Raw genomic sequence first — 20,572 nt, 5'->3', positions numbered from 1 at the left:
TTTCAAGTATTCTACTATCTAGACTGCTTTGAGAAAAAATAACTTAATCTTACTCATAGAGAGTTAAAACACTGATCGAGAGGTTTAACACTTTACAGACTTAATATCATTCATTATTTTGTGTGTAAATCAATTAAATCTTTATTAAGAAAAGAGTACACACAACAACTACAAAAAGAAATGAATGGAAATGAGTTGGGTGTTAAATTTCTTGTTATCCACCCAGTATTAATATATTTTTTACTGCACTTTAAAATCCCTAGGCAACATGTAGCTTTGGGATCACTTCCATGGCTACTACTGGATTAGATATTATTTTACCACACTTTTCTTATTACCTCCTAGGCTAAGTCGTGCTTTCTCAACATTGCCAAATGGTCTTATTCCCTTTTACTTCAAACTTAACCAGGCAACCGAGGAGCGTGATGGAAAATATTATCTACTCCTTTCCTGAGACATTACATGTCAACTTTTCACCTAAGGCAAAATTTAATGGCTAATTTGTGGATCTTTATTTCTAGAGATTTACTACGGAAAAACTGACATAACCTTTAACCAGAGCAAAACAGGCACTCTAATAAGCAGGCGACACCAAACCTAAAAATGCACGAGGAACAGAAAAATCCTGGCAAGAATTAATCTGCCATTTTCACACATCTGCCCAAGGGGGGTATTGTAATTGCAAAAATTTACTCTAAGACTGCTGAGACTCATAGTAATTATGTTTCTTTTTTTTAATAGAAATAGCCACAGGTGGTAACAAATTGGGTTTTGAGATGGGGAACTGGGCACACATTCTAACCCAAATTACTATGTAATTGTCTTGATTATAAAAAATCGTGGAAAGTCTATTGCTCAAAATCAGAAGGAAAAAAAGTCTCTATAAATGTATTCTTTGTCTTTTCTAGTTTCTCTCCACTCAGGCATAGTGCTTCATTTGTTGGTATTGGCACATCTGATATCAGAGCCACACCATAGAATAGACTTCTGCCAAGGATCCTTAAAATGTCCTGTGAGTGGGATTTGTTTAATAGGATGGTTCTCTTATTTCCATCCTTATTACCATCTAGGGATAAATAGCAGCTTTCCTAAGAAGGTTGGAACCTGGAAACTTAGCTAATAATTACTACCCGTGCATCTGCCAACACTAAAAAGTGAAAGGTTATGAATATTTTTTCAAGGTATGCATTGATATTAAAATAGTTACTGTTTTCTGATATATCTGCTTTTAATAATCCTGTATCTCACTCTACACTTTGGTTCATGACACAGCACCAAAACATTTGTATTGTTTTCTAAAATGATAAATGCATTCTATGCATACCATGCCAAATAACAGTCAATGCATATCTATAAGCTTACTTCTTTAAGTCAGGAATTTCTGATTTAATCAACCAAGATTACAATATGAGGCAAGGCACTGGCCTCTCACAAAAATAAAAAAATTCATTAATATAACACAAGGTCACACAAATCTTCAAATAATAATTAAAACAATCAAGTGTCTTGCCGTGAAACAATGGGAAGGTAAGTTTGTATGGAATCCTTAATATTACCACAATGAAAATGATAATAAAGATGGACTAGTGATTTATCTTTTTTGTATGACTTATAACTGCTCTTATTCACATTCTTAATTCAATAAAAGGACTTGGGATATACTATTTTAAAATAGATGCAAAACTGCAAGAGCAAAATAGAAGGCATGAATTCTGGTGGGACCCAAGAAGACACTATTATAATAGAATTCACCAATATTTAGATGATATTGTGTTTTGTTTTTGTTTTGCTGATAGAACTATAGAAATTGAAGTAATTATTTTTAACATTTAGTAAGTTTTTATGACTAATAATTTATATAAAATGTATCATTAAGCACTTATTCAAGTTTGAACTGAAAAATATTCTTTTAAACAAATTGCCTTTTCCAAAACACTAAAATAACTTTTTTCTTATTATATTTTGCTAAAATTTTAAGCATGTTATTTCTCAAACATTCTAATGTCTTAATTTCATTTTATCTACTGATAAAATAAGAACATCAGTAAAAATTTCACACAGCCACTTTACACACGTGGTTAGGTAATTCTTTTCATGATTGTCAAAGGTGAATTGCTTTATAAATTCAGTAATACATATGCAATTTCTATGTCGCCGTGAAAAAATAGCAAAAATATATCAAGTATTCAGTTAAAATAATCTCAGTATACGCTGTTAAAATATGTTGTGTGAAAAATAAAATGAACTACTTTTAGCAAAGGCATTTGTATTGGGGACTATGATTTTTAAAAGAATGTTGTAGATTAAGGGTGAAAACTACTTTTAGATGTTCAAAACTGATGCAAATGTTTGTACGGCAAATTCGAATTTAAGAATTTATATAAGACATGCATAGTCTGAAGTTGTATTATAACAATAAGAAAGCTATTTTGACTCCCATAACCATTTCTGCCTACAATAAATACCTGTTGCATTTTCATTTGATCAAAGCAAATTATTGGAATTTCAAATATAACCTAATTATTTCATTTATATATTTTAATTTGAGTTTTTTTCTGAATTGGAGACCATGAAAATTTTAGGCACGCAAAAAACCAAATCATTGTTTAGCATCTGTTAAGTATTTAGGTGGAAATCCTAGATAATGAGATGTAACAATTCATGACTCAGTGCCTAAATTATATTTTTAAAGTTATTATCAAAAACAGCTGAATGAAGTATATCTAAAATACCATAGTTGTTGCAAAGAAATTACTTGTTTAGAGAAGTTGTAAGGTAACTGTAAAGCATAGATGCTGTGAAAATAGCATCAGAATCTTTCAGAATATCAAGTCATTGTCTAAATTATGTATCAATATAATTTACAAACATGTAACCAATGTTTTTTATAAGAGTATATATCTACAAAACAATTATGAATGTATAGCTTTGAAATTTCAAATTGATTTTCATGCTCTAGCTTTCAAACCCTACAAAGGCTGCTTTTAGCTGAGAGCGTAAACAAGAAATGGTCCTTTAAATAGTCCCTTTAATGTGTTCCACTAATTAAAAATCAATCAAAAACATTAAAAGTTTAAAAAGTATTAAATATTGTTCAGACAGCATATATTTCAGAATCAAACAGAAGTTTACAAAATTATATTTATCTTTACCTTGGCATTTTTCATACAACTTAAATATGGTGTATCACTATTATATTAAATAGAAACATAAAGAAAATAAGATAATACAGATCGTTAAACATTTCAAGATAACTGAAATAAAGTGAATTTCTAATACCATTAAGTTATTTTAATATATTCCACTCCTCTAATCAGACCAAAGTCTATTTATGTAGATTAGTTACATCTAAAGTGTCATTTATCCAACCTGTATTTATCCTTTGATCACAAAGCTTGTTAACTTAAATGGTCTTTTATTGTTATGGTTCGTTTTCCCGTAATTATGCTGTTTAACTGCCTTATTTTTTTGAATAAATATATGCAAACGCGCCAATCATATTCAGCACAGTTATGCTAGATGCTCAATGAACTGTAAGAACCATTTCACTACAATAAAACTGCTTGGAATAGATCCAGGGCAAGGTCTACAAATACCAGTAATCAGAATGTCACTAGGACCAGAACAGATGAATAGAAGTATGTCATATATATATATATATATATATATATATATATATTTTTTTTTTTTTTTTTTTTTTTTTTCTCAAACACTGTCTGAAACCAATTTTATAGTCTCTCCCTGGAAGAACTTGGTACATACAAGCAAAGGATGCCACCCACAGAGCCACAATTTTTCATCTATATTTTGTTATGGGATTTTTGCGTGTTTTTTTTCTTTTTTTTTTGCTTTACCTTAAATATATTGATCTTAGTATTTCTGCAGTAGCAAGGAAATAAAAGCATGCTTCTGCTTAGTCACAGTAGGGATGTTGATGTCATTAAGGACTTCTTTATTGTAGATAACTTATTCCAGAAGACCAAAGATCGCAATATATCATTGTCAAAGCTAGTGGTGAAAGCTTATGACTAACTGTAAAATACTGTATGTCACTGAAGAAAATTCTTGTCAAAGCCTCCTTTACTAAAGTAGGTTGACAATAGGTTAATGCAGGTCTGATGAACTTTAAAAGTGATTTGTAGGTGGGTTGCAGAAGTCACATTATCTTCAAAATGATAGGCAAAAGGAACTTTATGCTATTCTCTAACTAATATACAGTCATTGATTGAAGGAATTTAATACACAAAAAAATCCTTCCCTAATGGCTTTACTAAAATATAACCTTAAGATAATGCCCTATGGGATTTATTAAACAGAAGTACCACTGAGGGGAATACATTCTAGTGCAATGACTAATATTGTAATTAGCGGGTGCATTTGTAAGAATTTACCCACTATTGAGTGTATTGCAAGACTTCTCAGCATTAGGGAGTTAAGTTTTACTTCCTAACTGGCATGGGCCCAGTTATAGTGGCTTCTTCTTCCTCCTGTTGCTGTTTCATCATCAGGCTCACAGCATACATTCTCACATGCTTCCAGCTCTCCTGCCATCTTCTCAAAAGAATCAGGAACTTGGGTGAGATTTTTGTTTCTCTTCGTCTACATAGGCTTCAACCTATTGCCCACTGAAGGCCACGTGTTAAGTCCCCCCGCTCTAGGGTCACTAGCTCTATTTTATGGGACTTCAAATTGTTTGAAACTTTAAAACAGTAAAATAAAGCTTCAACATATTTTCAAAGAAAAATAAAAGCTTGAGCTGTTCCTTAGAGAAGAAATACTTTTGAACTAAAATGTATAAAATTGGACTAGTATTTGTGCTTGAGCAAGTACTTACATACACTATATTGAAAATATAAAGACATATACATTTATACACATATTTAAATTTACCAAAAAATTATTTGTATATTTTTATAAATACAGGCATAGCCAAATTTCACTGCAATAAATGCATGTGAATTTTCATTAATCTTAAATATATTTTTTCTTAACGTATGCCCTTTATATTTGTAGATACATTTCTATTGTGTTATAGTACATAAGCAGCAAGCAGCACTAACAGTGAAAAACTTGAAACCTGAAACCCAAGAATAGTCCTGAAACATGATAAAATATAAATGCTATATTTTTAAACAGGATTAAATATTACCTGAAATTTTTGAAGGTTTTTTCCTTTTAAAATATGTGTATTTCTTAGTTTTTTGAAGAGAGATGATATTTGGGATTATTTTAACCTCATATACAAAATCTGCATCTATGCACTTGAAAAAAGTGAATGATATATGTTATAGCATCAACTTTATGGAGAAAACATTCTGGAAAGTTGGGAGATTTTGTGTGTTTAGTATGTTGAACAATATAGTCAAAGGTAGTAATGTAAATTTTCTCATGACTGAAACAGTATATTCAGGTAGTTGAGATAACAATTTTAGGGCATACTTTTCTATGCCGATCTTTTCATGATCACACACAGCCTTAAATAACATGAAGATGACAAGACTAAAATTCCAAATTTTTTGGCATATACTTACATATGGTAATATTTATTGAAATTATAGAACTCACACAACTCAAGTAAAATTAAAAATTATCTTACTCCTGACATTTTCAAAAGACTGAAGGATTATAATCTCAATACAAGAATGGTAAAATATTACCTAGCTTGCATTTTGAAAATTTTATCGAAAACCAAAAGCTAATGGAATCAAGAAGTTAATACATTACAAAGAGTTATATTAGTTAATATTAAAAACAAGATGCTCTGGTTTCTAGCTTTATACTTTCTGTGTTTTCATTTATTGGGAAATAGAGAAATGCCACATTAAAATTGGAGCTAAAATTTTCATAAATGCATATAAAAATAAAAGTAACAATATAATAATGATGATAACAATTTTTGGACTTTTAGGGGTTATAAACTCTTCTCCAAAAAAACTCTAAACATTGAATATCTGATTATATTTTAAATTAAGTTTATTTGCTTTACACTACTTTTAATGCCTAATAAAACAGAAAAAGAAATATGTAATTATTGTGTACTCTCAAGTAGGAATTACTCATTCTACCTTTTCAAAATATTTAAGAAAAAGGATGAGTGAACTAAACAATCCAGAAGGCACACAGTAAGAAAGGGACATTCCTTTCCTACTCAAGATACCAGAATGCCTACAAGTAGAGATGTATATATAGTTTATGGAAACTAATGCATATACTAATTAAAGAGCTGTCTTAGAATAAAAATCATAGCAAAATATCTCCAAAATTATAAATACCAAAATAAATTGTTCACGCACTTTGTATTTGTTACTGAAATCATTAATAGGCTAGAGTATGAAATTTTGAAGATCATGATCTTGGGAACTTATCTGAATAAGTCCCCATAGTGAAGATCTTCCTGTACTAGAGCAAAGTGGGAATAAAGGCATACAGCGGATAAGGTTCCTATTAAAGATGGAGTCTCCTTTCACCTTTTTACTCTGCAATATTGAGTTTATTGTTTACACTATGATACGTTAGTCCTCTACACTTCAATATCATTTCTATATATTTGGATTGGCTCTAGGTATTTACCATATGCTTAATTCCCTGTTATTGAAAAGGCCATGTACATCTATCAAAAGGATTTTATCTTCCTAGCATAAAGACTCTAAAGTCAACCCAAATGTGAATCGTTTGAAATTGATTTGTAAAACACTGAGTAAGAATGTATTCCTTTTCAAAATTTATTTTAGTAGATCTTATTCTGCTGGCTCAATATATTTCCTTCTATGAGAGCATATTAAAATGACTTGTAGTAGTGCTACAAAAAATGTGAAAACACAGATGTTCAAACAAAACTGGGAAGTCTCCCATCAGTGAGAAGTCCCCAGCCTCCTCCTCTCTTTCCTACAAGGCCTTCATTGAAAACACCTGTTGAGAAGTCACCCTGAGACTTAGCACTTAATTCTTGATAAATCACAATAAGCAGTTATTCTTGAGAACTATTAGTAATCTCTTTACTTGACTTTAGATTTCTTATTAACACATAAAATAATTCACAGGAATATTGCTCCTATAAAAAGTGTTCTTATAAATTTGTATAACAATCTATTTGCCGCCTTATGTACTACAAAACCTGTGCTCCTATTCTTCAAACTCAGTTTTATATGTTTAAAAAGACTTAAATATTTAATTATAACTGTGTTTTATTATGATTCACACTATTGAGGGTATTTAGTTGCTTATCTATTGTTTAAACACTTTATACTTTAATTTTTCTGAGGAACTTGAAAAACACCTGAAATCAAATCTCTTCTCACAAACATCACTGTTTCTGTATCAGCTTATATGAATGCTTAGCATCCATACTCGGTAAAAGTACTCCTATGCCTAAGGAGAACCTACAGGCATTAACCTTAACATTTTAGGCCCTTTGACCCACACAAAATGCTTTGATACTTAAATCTTAACTTTAGCTATAATGTGAGCTTCATAAATCATAAAGTTCCTAAATTTCATATCACCACACTGTACCAGTATATCTCAACACAATTATGAAATTCTTTTCATTCCATCAATAGAATACACTGTACTTCCAAACAGAACACAGATGCTATAAAATGAAGATGAACCAGACCTAGTAGCAGTTAGGCTAAGTGCACTCTGTGGATTAAAATTCTACCTTCAGAAATACACATGAGATTAATAGTGTGTTTCCTCAGGATGCTGTATTACATATAAAAGCACCTGAAACAAGATTATGGGATACCTAAACGCTTTAATTTAAGCATGTCACTTTAGCACAGTGTGTTTGCGACACACTAGTTAAAAAAAAAAAAGACTGTCCCTGTAGTTAATCTACTCTGCTCCCCATAATTAATATTGAGATAAACCTGATATATTTGAAAGAGAATTAAAATATTAAGAACTTACAAAGCATCCTTTAGAGGATTACAAAAACTGAATTAAAAAAAAGTTTAAACAATGCATGTTGAGGATATTTCTAGGGCAGAAGCAATATGGGAAAATTAGCCACTGTGCAAAACATTTCAAGGACTTAAAACAAAACAAAAACATAGTTTGTGTCTTTATGGCATGAATTAAGAATCTAGAAGAAAAAGAATGTTAAAAAAAGTTTTCCCTTTACATTCTCTGTGTGTGTGCGCACGTGTGTATTTGCTTTGGCTTGAGTTTTACTGTCAATGAGAGGAATCATTATCCTATTCCTCCTTAAGCAATGAACACCTTCAAGAACAGCATGGTGCAATATACTACAGGTATCACTATCTCTCAAAACCTCTGGATATTTCAATCCAAGATTGTTCCCCACTAGTTTAACCAAGGAATCAGGCTTGTTGAAAATTCTGCACCACCTTCATTTTTACTGGAAACTAAATGAAAATTCAACTCACAGCACTTTAAATGGAAGACTAAGCATTAACCCTCTGTGACATCTTTGTAACTGTCAATGGTAAAAATATAAGAAAGGTATTTAACATATGTGTATTTATAAAATGACTGTAGCAAATCTTTAAATATGTGTTTTAATATTTCCTTCTAAATACGTATTATCATAAATACCAGTTTTACACAGTCACAGAAATACTTTCATAGAAACCACATTTTTTTAAAGTGGAGAATTTCTTTTTCAGTTTTATATAGACCTTAAAAAATTATGATTACTGATGTACAGTAAACACTATTAGAAGTGAGATTTAATACACAATTGATATTTTAATGTTTAGTAGTGTCAAGTGTGAGATTGTTTTACAAGGACATTATACTATTATAGGAAAATATATTTTGCTAAGTATTAGTATTTGGTATACTTATTATGTTAGAAAGAGTAAGATTATGAAATATTACTGCTCCATTTTAACAATAAAAACATTATTGAGTCAAGTGTCATCAAAAGTTATTTGCTTTTCAAAGCATAAAACTATGAACAAATTATTTTCACTTGCCCCAAACTAATCTTCCTGAGGTGTCACTTTCAGTTAAGCTCAATTTTGAATTCCACATACTGCTCATCCAGAGTAATTTGTTGCAACATACAATTATAATAAGCAAGAATGAAGTTTTTCTGTGACACAACTCAATAGTAGGTAAAAGAAACAAGACAATGACTAGACATGGTATAGTCACCTGCTGCTGTTAGAATCTATGTCCAAGCTGGGTCAGTCATTTAGTTTTGTGGTATTATCAATAACTTTGAAGCATACTATCTAATATATATTAAATATCACTTAGATATACTTAAAATACACACTATGCAAACTAAATGCATCATGAATTCATTTTGGCACATCAAGGGCCTTCATTGTAACTTTGCCTCCTTTTTTCAGTAGCGCAAAATGAGCCTCTGGTCCTCTGCTGTATTCCTTTCATTCCTCAGTGACTCCAAGAAACAGATCACGATACCCACAGGACAAAACAAATACAAACTTTTCATAGATAGTTACTAGTCATTATGCAGAGCCTGCATGTATTCAAACTTTTCAAAGTGCTTCAGAGTATAACTCACATTTGAAAAGCTTAAGCTGTATTAATGCATTATGCTGCAGTTTTACCATAATGTAATGATGAAGAATAAGTGAGATTCATGTTCTTTAAAGCACCTTTAAAATATAAAGCTGACTTTTTAAGGATGAAAAGTTAGTTCAAATTGAATGAACTCTGAAATTCTGACTGGTTGTTATTCTGTACTTAAAGAAGTTAACTTCTTAATAGTTGGGTATAAGTTCCTTTCATTTTTGGCATCATTTAAAAAAACAGAATAAAAATATTTTCAAGACAATTAACTAAAACATTTTTTTCTGCTCTGGAAATTCCTTTTTATGAAAAGAAATGTAAACCAACAAATAAAAGTAAGTAAAATAAGCTATTATTATTGAACACTGCTAACATTTTTAAACCTATAAAAATAAATTTTAAAATGAAACAGTAAGATATTTACGTTTGGTAGAGTTTAGACTATTTACATGGGAGGGGTTATATGTAGAATATGATGTATACACAGTGTCAAAAGTGTAAACCGTTTTCATTTAATTATTTTTCCCCCTCACTGCTGCTGGCAGAGTGGCTTGCCCTGTTCCAAAGGTTTCAGGACAGCTCCAAAACCAGCAATAAAGTGAACTCCCAGTTATGCTAAAAGTCTCCTACCTGAATTATGGACATCCGAGTGGCAGGGGTCTCGCTTGCATTAGTCCCTTGTCCGGTGAAGCTGGTGTGGCAGCCCGCGTGCCCCTGAGGGACAGTCAGGTTGTTGGAGGCCGGTTTGAGATACATCACCTCCGACCGGGGCGAGCTGAGGGGCAGGCGGGTCTGGTAGTCGAAGTACATGGGGGAGGTGGCCAGGGAGGGGCTGCTCACCACGTTCATGACGTTCATGGCGTTCCTCTCCTCCACTTCGCTCTGCACCAGCATGATATCATTTTTGTTGATCTTCTTCTTCTTGCCCTTGCCCCCGCCCAGCTGCGGGTGGCTGTACTCGGCGATGCGGCAGTTGTAAGTGCGGATCTCCTTGTTCTCGCGCTTGCACTTGACGGCGATGGTGATCATGGCCGCTAGGAGGATGATGGAGATAGTGCTCAGAGTCACGATGAGCGGCAGCGACATGTCCCAGTGGTGCTGCTCGCCATTCACCCGTGGTACCCCCTCGGGAAGGGATCCGCTCACCGAGCGGATGATGAGCTTGGCCACTGCGGACAGGGTGGGCTTGCCGTGGTCGGTCACCTTCACCACCAGCTCCACCACGGGCGTCACGTCCTCCCAGAAGGGGTGCAGCGTGCGGATCTCGCCGCTGGACGGGTCGATCTCAAACAGGTGGTCGTCGTTGCCGTCCACGATCTCGTAGGTGAGACGCCCGCTCTCGCCGAAGTCGCTGTCTAGGGCGCGCACGGTGCTCACCAGATAGCCCAGGCCAGCGTTGCGCGGCACCTGCAGCTCCGCGGTGTCGTTCTGCAGCGTGGGGAGCACGATCACTGGCGCGTTGTCATTCACGTCTAGCACTGTCACCCTCACCGTGGCGTTGCTCTCCAAGTGCGCGGGCGCCCCCGAGTCCTTAGCAAGCACCTTGAACTCAAAAGCCTTGGTCTGCTCGAAGTTAAAGGAACGCAGGGCGTAGATGGCCCCGTTCGTGGGATTCACAGACACATAGGTGTAGATAGACACGTCGCCGATGTGCGAGGGCAGGATAGAGTAGGATACGGTGCCGTTCTGGCCCAGGTCGGGATCCTGGGCGAGCACAGAGCCCAGGTACTCTCCCGGGATGTTGTTCTCGTGCACCTGAAGCACGTAGAGCCCTTTGGTGAACCGAGGCGGGTTGTCGTTCTCGTCTAGAATCTTGACCGCGAACGACTTGGTGGAGTTGAGGGGAGGAGAGCCCCCGTCCCGCGCCACGATGGTCACGTTGTACTCGTCTTGTGTCTCGCGGTCTAGTGGGCGGTCAGTCACCACCGTGTAGAAGTTGTCGTAGTTCTCCTCAAGCTTGAAGGGGACGGAACCCCCGGGCCCACCCAGGCCCCCGCCGCCGCCCGTCCCTCCTCCGCCTAGGACCCGACACTGCAGCTGTCCGTTCTTGCCAGAGTCCCGGTCAGTGACCCGCACCAGGGCGATGACGGTGCCGGGAGGGGCGGCCTCGCTCAGCGCCCCCTGGCGCACGGAGACGAAACCGATGGACGGCGCATTGTCGTTGCGGTCGATGAGCTTGACCGTGACTTTGCAGTGGGCTGGGATAGGGTTAGGCCCCAGGTCTCGGGCCTGCACGTCAATCTCCAGCATCCCGTTTTCCTCATAGTCCAGATTGCCCTTCACACGGATTAGGCCGGTCTTGGGGTCGATGGAGAAGAGCTCCCGCACGCGGTCAGGCACGTAGCTGCTGAAAGAGTAGAGCACTTCACCATTGGGACCTTCATCGGCGTCGGTGGCGTTCAGATCGATGACCACTGTACCCAGCGGAGCGTTCTCGGGCAGTTCCACCAAGTAGGATGGCGCCTCGAAGACCGGGCTGTTGTCATTGGAGTCAATCACCTTCACGTTGATCTGTACGGTGGCGGAACGTGGAGGCTCGCCACCGTCCAGGGCAGTCAGCACGAGCGTATGGTGATTCTGTTGCTCGCGGTCCAGAGCCTTCTGGATGACCAGTTCTGGGAACTTGGTGCCGTCGCCGCGGGACTTCACGTCCAGTCCAAAGAGGCCATGATCGTCGCGCGTGAGCAGGTAGGTGCGGAGCCCATTCTCGCCGGCGTCGGGGTCATGTGCGCTGGTGAGGGGGAAGCGGGTGCCCGGAGCAGCGTTCTCCGAGATGTCCATTTCGATCTGGTCCGAGGAGAAGGAGGGCGCGTTGTCGTTGATGTCCTGGATCTCTACCTTGATCATGCAGATCTCCTTGTCGTTGGCGAACACCTCGAGGGACAGCTGGCACTTGGCATTGTGGCGGCACAGGGACTCGCGGTCGATGCGCTGCTTGGTGTAGAGGAGCCCGCTGTCTGCGTCCACGTCCAGCAGGTGCGGTGCGGAGTTCTCCAGCACCCGGTAGCTACCCGACTTGCTGCGCCCTCCGCCGCCGCGCTCTGCCGGCGGAAGCCCAGGCTGCAGTCGAGCATCCCTGCCGATGTTCCCGATCACCGTGCCGGCCCCTTGCTCCTCCGGCACGGAGTAGTTGAGGTTCTTGAGAGTGAGGGCAGGGGCCCATAGAAGAAAGCAGCAACAGATGGAAAGGTACATCCCAGACCTGTAAGGTGGGGGCAGGAGCAATCGGACTGGAGGAGCCAGAGAGGGAGTGCGCGCCAGCCTGGGGCCCTGGCGCAGCGTGCGCGCGCGACGCGAGCCACAAGTCTATGGGTCCTTTTTACCCTCTGCACCCGAGCTGCGGCACCCGGTGGTCTCTCCTTATTCTGCTCAAGTTCCCTGAACCTGTTGATCTACAGCATCCGCACTGGGTGAGAAGCTGCGGTGCAGCAGAGCTGCAGGGGCTTGGAGCAAGGCGGCGGCTTCCTGCGGCTGGGGGTGAGCCAGGGGTTTCGTTTCTCCCGCCCGGACTTCGGGAGGCTCAAACTTGAGCGATGAGGCAGGCGATAAGAAGGAAATCTCGTCTGGGAGAGATGATAATGAGCTAAAGAATCAGTAGGTTTTCCTCGCTCCCGCTAGGGTGCTGCAAATCTACTCCCGCCCGGAGACTCCGGAATACTCTTCACATCGAGTGGGGGAGGGAGCAGGGAGGTGTGTCTCTAGGCAGATCCGAAAGTGAAATTCTTACTTGCTGCTCGCCTCCCGTGATGAAATTGATGGGGATGAAGAGCAACGAAGACAGAGTCACAGATATATTTTGAAGCTTCCCCAGCGCACCGTGAAATGTCTGCTTGCTGCGCGGGCCGGTCTGTTTTCAGGCAGTGTTTTGCTGCATTTAGAGATCTAATCTTGCATTGCTGGCTGAGGCAGCGGCGGCGGCGGACTGCATCTCCCAGCCAAGCGTATTTTTTTTTCCTCTCTCTCCTTTCCGAGCAGCCAAAGGGAGGGGAGGAAATGCAGCGTAAAGAACTAGTGTCCCGATTTGTAGTTTCCTCTCCCCACCAGGCTCCTCCCTCTCTTCCTCGGAAAAGGCTCTCCCCCGAAATCAAGAAAGCCACAGCCTGATCAGCATTTGCTGTGTGAGTCTATTGGGAGGGGGGAAATAGAGAGATAAATCTTCGCCTCTGTTCGTAGAACACACTCTCTGATTTCTCTACGCCAAGCCAGTAGCCTCCGCTACCATCCCATCCTCTCCCCGCGAGCAAGGACTTCTCTCCAAGCAGTTTAATTCCAGTTTGCTTTTCTTCCCAGGCGAAGGGAAATCAACAGGCAACTCATGGTTGGACGTGCAGATTTAAAGGGGGAGGGGGGAGGCCGAATAAAAAGGAAGGGGGAGCCTCCCTCCCAGTCCTTGCACACACACTCTCCCTGTCTCTCGCTAGAAGGGAAACAGTCTCTGCATTCACAGGGCTGGGCTGTCAAGTGCCTCTCTTTTCTTTCTATTCAGCATCTCCTTCCAATAGCCCTGCCTCCCAGTCCTCTTCATCTAGAAAAGAAAACCTTGGCGAGGAATAAAAGTGATGAATATTTGAAGCAAATAAAGTACGTGTTTTTTTTTCCTTCAATTTTCTCTTATAGTAGGAGGAGTGGGCTGGATGAAAGCAACACATCAAGGTTTGGCGTGATGCATTCTGCAGTCTCTCTTTCAGTTTTTCTGGGCGACTCAGGGAGGGCAGGGGGTGCAGAGCTGCGGCCGCGGCGGTCCAGCCAGGGGCGCCTACCCCGGGGAGCTCCCTCCGAAGGGATGTTAGACACAGGTCTGTCTACACATTATTTCGGGTTCTGGAGGCGCCTCGACATACGGGAATGACACATCCAGAAATGCAGGTGTTCCGATCTGCCGGATGAGTCAGAAGCAGCGGAACGAATCGTATTCACTCTCGCCTCATGGTCCTCCCTTCACAGACATTAGTTGCGGCTTCTTCCTAACGCTTTCTCTGACTCAGTCTATAGAAAGAAAAACCAGATTCATGTTTTTGGGGAAAAAGAAAATGCAAGAGAAAGGGATGGAGGGAGGAAGGTGAAGCTGAATCTAGCAGCACTTTTACTCTACCTCTTTCTGCCGGAGTCCGAGGTTCTGGAAAACAAGGCGTCTGCTTTGCTAGGTGTACTGGTTTATTTATTTTGTTTATTTTTTTTAAACCTTTCCTCTTGGTTAGGCGAGAGGTACCCCGAAATTTTTCAGAGTCTTGGAAAAGGAAAAACAAAATCAGGTTTCCAGTAATTGTTCCCAGCTTAGCCTCGCATCATAGTTCAAGATTTTCCTCTCAATTTTTTCTATTCACAAAGTCCAACATCGATGTGTACAGTTAATTGTGCAGTCTGTTGTGGAGGTTTTTTTTTTTTTTTAAATTCCTCCTTTTCTGTCACGGGTGGTCTCTTTCAGTCTGGTGTCTGCCGGGATCACCCCACAGTCTGAGAAAGATATGCGGATTTCAAAGCAAATAAATCCATCTCCGCAAGCAAAGCAGCGGATGAAAGGAAAGGTGAAAATTCAATTCAACAGTTGGAGTAGCGTCTCCCCAGCCGCCTTCCGCCGCTGCCGCATCCGCCGGGCTCGCGATCCCTGCTCTCTCCCCAGCGTCTCTTGCTGACTGACTCTATTCACCTCACGCCGCCGCTTAAACATTGATACTGATTCCCTGTCAGCCAATCCGAGCGAGGAGCAAGGCCCTGCCTTCTCGGCCCGCGTCCAATGGGAGGCGGAGAAGAGGATGGCGGGGGCGGGGCCAGGAGCCCCGGCTCTTCGGAGTCATTGATTAGATCAGTTAGATGGGGAACCAGTCCGGCTAGCGGAGCCCGGCGCTCCGCCGAAGCGGACGCGCCCCAGGATTCGCCACCAGGTCTCTCGGGTCTTTAACTACCGGGAGTAGCTCTTCCAGCGCCTTCCTTCGGAAAAGAGAATTTACAAAAAAAAAGTTTAACAGCGATTTAATTTTTTTGTGGTCCTACATACACGGAATCGGGAATCGCAGTATGCTTGCAGAATAACGTAGCTGCGGTCTGCCTAAAGGGTTTCTCTACACACACTCTCACACACGCACGCACACACGCCCTCGCCGCACACACGCCCATGCCAAGGGAAGCGCAGCCCTGACTCCGCGTGGACCCATCTGAATGAGGTGCGGAGGAGTGTACGTGGGTGTGTGCGAATGCGCTTCCACGGGTTGAGATGTGTATTTCGGTGAGTGTGTGTGAATTCGAGGGCGCTCGTGAGCCCGTTTCTGCCCGCGCTGGTACGAACATGCCGCGAGCAACAGCAATCAACATGTAACTTTCTTCATCCTCTGAGAAAAATCAGCTGTCCCCAGGCATCCATGCAAGGAAAGTCACTTAATTATGAAATTGTTTCAGAAGAAAAGCAGACTCCCGTTGAAAGAGAGGCTATGTCTCTTAAGAGGAATAGAGCCTCTCCTTTAAGGAGAAAGGCTCACTGTCAATACAAGCTTTGTAAACTCAAATCCGGCTAAATACTACTTAAGGTTCTACCCCTTTTGGTCATCCTTCCTCACCATCTCAGCCCAGGTTCAAGGTAAAGTGGATACCCACCCCCCAACCCCCGACACACACACACACACACACACACACACGTTTCGGTGTTTTGTTCACCTCCATTCTTGTTATTAAAGTGTCACATTGCAATTTGATTTTTTCTCCTTAAGATCAAATAGCCATTGATAACCGCATTTGCTAAAGATCCATGAAAACAAAAGTATAAAACATGAAGGCCAATCATTAGGAGATCTAAGATTTCTGTTTTGTAAGCCATAACACACACACACATATACACACACACACACACCACCACCACACACCACATACACAAGCACACATACACACGCCGACTTCTGATTCATCTATTTATTCTCCAACTCCATTTACTAATATCAGAGACGTTTTTTTCCCTAAATATTATCACAAACATCTGCAACTGGAGACTGGTTTGCTCGTGATCCAGCCGTTCTGAGAAAGAGTTAAGAACAAAAAAGAAAATTGAAGTATTGAAATAGAAAAGGTGAGTGTTTGATTGCTAGAGTATTGATCGCAATTCATAAATACTGAAGTTAAGTTGCCATTTATAAATTGTGAATGACTAACATACAAGTGTGTAACATGAATCATTCAGCCTTCAAAGAAAATCAAATCCAAACAAATTACAAGATAGTTCTGAAGATTTTTATTGGGATAATTGCTTAAAGATTCAGGTATAGGAGCTGTTTCCTGGAGTATTCAATGAGATAACCTATAGTCTGAATTTGCAGTCTGATCTGTATCCAAAATTCGCCACTCCCTTAAGAGACTCTGACAGTTTAAAAATTCAAAGAGAAGCTGTTTACAGCCAGACTTTTAAATCCTAAAGTGTCTTTGTATTTTCTAAACAGGTAGTTTGCCACGCATATACTATTGCTGAACGGCAGAGTCAGAGCTTTGTAGAAATCTAGATTGTTTTCCTGAGTGAGTACTTAACCATGCTGCCTTGGGAAATGCCAGTTTTATGTCTCTTTGGGGTTAATACCTCTGTCCCAAGGCACGTATTTTGGAAGCTGAAGATCAGAGGTTTTAAGGCTTTAAAAGCAGCAGCTAACTTAAATAAAGAATAGTGACTGCACATTCACTTATTATTACTTTTTAAATACAGCAAATCTATGTCTTTTTTGCATTACATACTAATTCAAAGAAAGTAATAAAATATCCTTGAGGTTTGTTTGCCATAAAGCAAAAACAAGAGAATGGGAAAAATTCCAAGGAAAGGGTATTATGATTTATCAGTTAGACTTAATGAGATGTGCTGGCATGCAACTGAGAGTTGTTAGAAATACAACTTCTAAGAGACCCAGTAATATGAGAATACATCCTCATAGAGATAAATTTGCTTATGACCCCTCCAGAGTAATTATGTCACATCGCCCCCTAGTGTATATAAAAAGAACTACCATGCTTTAGGTGAATACCACAGCGTGTCTGACTGAAATGTATCATATATTTGTATTTTATTTAACCTGTAGTATTAAATTTTATTGCTGAATACTGACATATACCCAAGGTATTTAATTTTCTTCCTTATGTCCCATACCTAGTTTATGTTCAAAGGGAGTGAAATTAACTGATATTTCATTTCCAATGGTTTGGCTTTCCTTTAACCACAATAATCACTCCTAATTTTTAACCATCTCTTAAGACTTGTATTTTTTCCCCAAACAGTTTTTTTGTTTACAACATAGTTATTGAGGAATGTATTTTTCACTGTGTTTAAAGTAGTAAACTTAATTTTAAAAAGAGAGATAGTATAAATATAGCTAAATCATTCAGAAATATGTTTTAATACCATAGAAGGCTACAGACATAGAACCCGAAACTGAGGAATCTAGAAGAATATATGTTTGTATAAATAGCTAAAGATACTTGCAGTCTCACGTCTCAAGAAGAGACTGATTGATAGTTGTTATTTATAATTACAAATGATAGTCTTAACCTTAAACGGAAATTATATCTTTTAATACACACACATTAAACATCTAAAGATTTGTAAGTTATTCAAACCATGTATGTGTGGATACTCATTGAGAAAAGTATTTGGAAAGACATATAATTATAACGTGTCTAATAAAATATCTAGTCTAGGTGAGTTTTAAAGGTAAATTGATTGTTATGTTGGAATAGCTTCAAAAAGACAACTATTAAAATCTATTTTAATAGACTGATAAAAATGATTAGTACTGCTATAGTATTCCAATAATTGAATAGCACTATTATTAAAGAATAATGTTAAAATGCAACTTATGGAATTTTAGGTAACGTAACTTATTTAATTTTGCCTCAGAAAGACTCCTTAAAATACATATTTATTAGTTGTAGTTGTAGTTCTGAGAGTTCATGCATGCAGTCATAATAGCATCAGTTTTAACATTCTTCAGCCACTTGTCCTACTTGCTGTGTTCTTGAGTTCAATAAAATACAGTTCTTAAGAGACATTTTTGATGCTGATGTTTTCAATGCAGTCATTGTTTATATGAATAAAAAGTCATTCTCTCCACAATTATTCTCTCCTTCTGTATCATTTTTACCATCAATTCACTGCCTGGTTTCATATATTTTTATTCATTAACAGAAAATTTTCAAAAGTAAATTTAATAGCTAAACTGTTTTAGATATAATATGTATCAAAGATTTCCATGTCACATTTAAATTATCAAATTAATGATAGAAGTTCCTTCATAGCTAGTTCTCCTAGCTGCTCTTCTCTTTTAGAGATATGTATGGTTCACCTCTAATACACAGCCATCAACCATTTTATAACTTTTCTTTTTTTTTTTTTTGAGATGGAGTCTTACTCTGTTACCCAGGCTGGAGCGCAGTGGTGCGATATCAGCTCACTGCAACCTCTGCCTCCCGAGTTCAAGTGATTCTTCTGTCTCAGCCTCCCGAGTAGGCTGGGATTACAGGCATGTACCACCATGCCCGGCTAATTTTGTATTTTTAGTGGAGATGGGGTTTCTCCATGTTGGTCAGGCTGGTCTCGAACTCCCAACCTCAGGTGATCCGCCTGTCTTGGCCTCCCAAAGTGCTGGGATTATAGGCGTGAGCCACTGCGCCTGGCCCATTTTCTAACTTTTTAATAAAAGCTTTACCTTTTAACAAATGAGAAATCCACACTACTAAGAGGACAATTGCTAAAACATATCTTTCTCCTTGATGATAAACGTGGACTGTATAAAAGCAATGTAATTTAACAAGAATTTTTAAAATTCTGGAAAAAAATTTAATAATTTGTTCATAATTTTTAAAAATATAACTACTGTTTATTTTTAAATTTTTTGAAAACTCAATCTTGCCTACAGAACAACACAATAAGAAAAAGTATAAAATATTTCTATAAACAGACAGCATTTTAAATTTAATATAGAACTTTTTTGTTTTTATTACAATTGTGAAATGTTGCTATTAGAAAAAATACTTAGATCAGGAAATGTATTTTAATTTTCTTCAATATTATGTCTATGTTATAATATGTAATATATGATGACATATACATATCTATTAATACGCGTTCTCCTTGCTAGTATAAGAAGTGTGTTGCCAATGAACACTCGAAGTCACTTTGTAGGATTAACCCTACAAAGACAGGCAAGTTACATCTTCAAGAGGTTAATTTGTAATTCATGCAATAAATAAACTAAATTTACAACTCGTATTTTTGTACTTTATGTACAATTTTAAGTTTGTAAGTCAGAAGTAAATGTAAATTAGTAACCAATGACTCTTGAAAAGTGACACATATTTCAGGGCATACATTCTGAAGTACTGAGACATATTTAAAAGTATTTTAAGACTTTTATATTTAAGTTTTAAAATTGAATGTCATTTAGTGTGGTCAAAATAAATTGTGTATGTATAGATAGACTTGACCATGGATAAAAAAGAGTTGTCCAACCAAATAACATGTTATACTCTATCTGATGTATTAGCTAGTACATATTAAGAAGAGGAGTTAGATTAAGTCGTGCAAAATGTAATTCAGAGAAAAACTGTCTTGAGCTTCATGAGTTTCAAGTGGCATATTTCCATTCTTTCCTAATTTGTCAGCCAGAAACAAGATCAATTCATTACACAACCTCAATGCTCCTGCCCCATAAGAAGTTACATGCTAGCTCCCCCTTGTGGTCACTTTGACAGTAGAGCGAGACATTCTGGCATTAGGGAAATTTACTTCTTAGGAAAATTAGGTTTGTTTAATCTTTGTATACTACTTTTTAAAAACAAATGAAAAGCTTATGAATTAAATAGTTAATTTACAGATGTGACCGCTGGATTGTTAAAATAAGGTGGCTAAAGCTGGAAACAAATATGATGATTTCATGCATGGTGCAGCAATCTCATTGTTTCTTATAGCTAAGCATGTTAGGACAATTCTAAAGCTGGAGACCAGCCCTTGGAGGCAACCCGGGACATTTGATTCAGTAGGTGGCACTCTTTCCTCAGAGTCAGTTTAGCAACAATGACCTAAAATGATGTTTCAAAAAGC

General features: G+C 38.6%; 1 protein-coding gene across 5 annotated transcripts in view; it reads right to left on the bottom strand.

Moving 5' to 3' along the window:
* Positions 1–15,145, bottom strand: part of PCDH17 (protocadherin 17) — a 98,906-nt gene extending 83,761 nt beyond the window's left edge. For 3 of the 5 annotated variants that reach the window (XM_063792166.1, XM_009427023.5, XM_054665344.2), the window contains exon 1: positions 10,141–15,139. In XM_063792166.1, coding sequence (XP_063648236.1) covers positions 10,141–12,705 — 2,565 coding nt within the window. In that variant the 5' untranslated portion in view covers positions 12,706–15,139. Of the gene's footprint in view, positions 1–10,140 lie in introns of all 5 variants that reach the window. The other 2 variants (XM_009427022.5, XM_054665343.2) reach the window with 1 other exon arrangement.
* Between the last annotated feature and the right edge of the window lie 5,427 nt (positions 15,146–20,572).

Source organism: Pan troglodytes, chromosome 14, assembly GCF_028858775.2.
Source record: "Pan troglodytes isolate AG18354 chromosome 14, NHGRI_mPanTro3-v2.0_pri, whole genome shotgun sequence".
NCBI classification, from domain to species: domain Eukaryota; kingdom Metazoa; phylum Chordata; class Mammalia; order Primates; family Hominidae; genus Pan; species Pan troglodytes.
The sequence above is the reverse complement of the archived record's forward strand: the minus strand, read 5'-3'. Positions and strand labels throughout refer to the sequence as shown.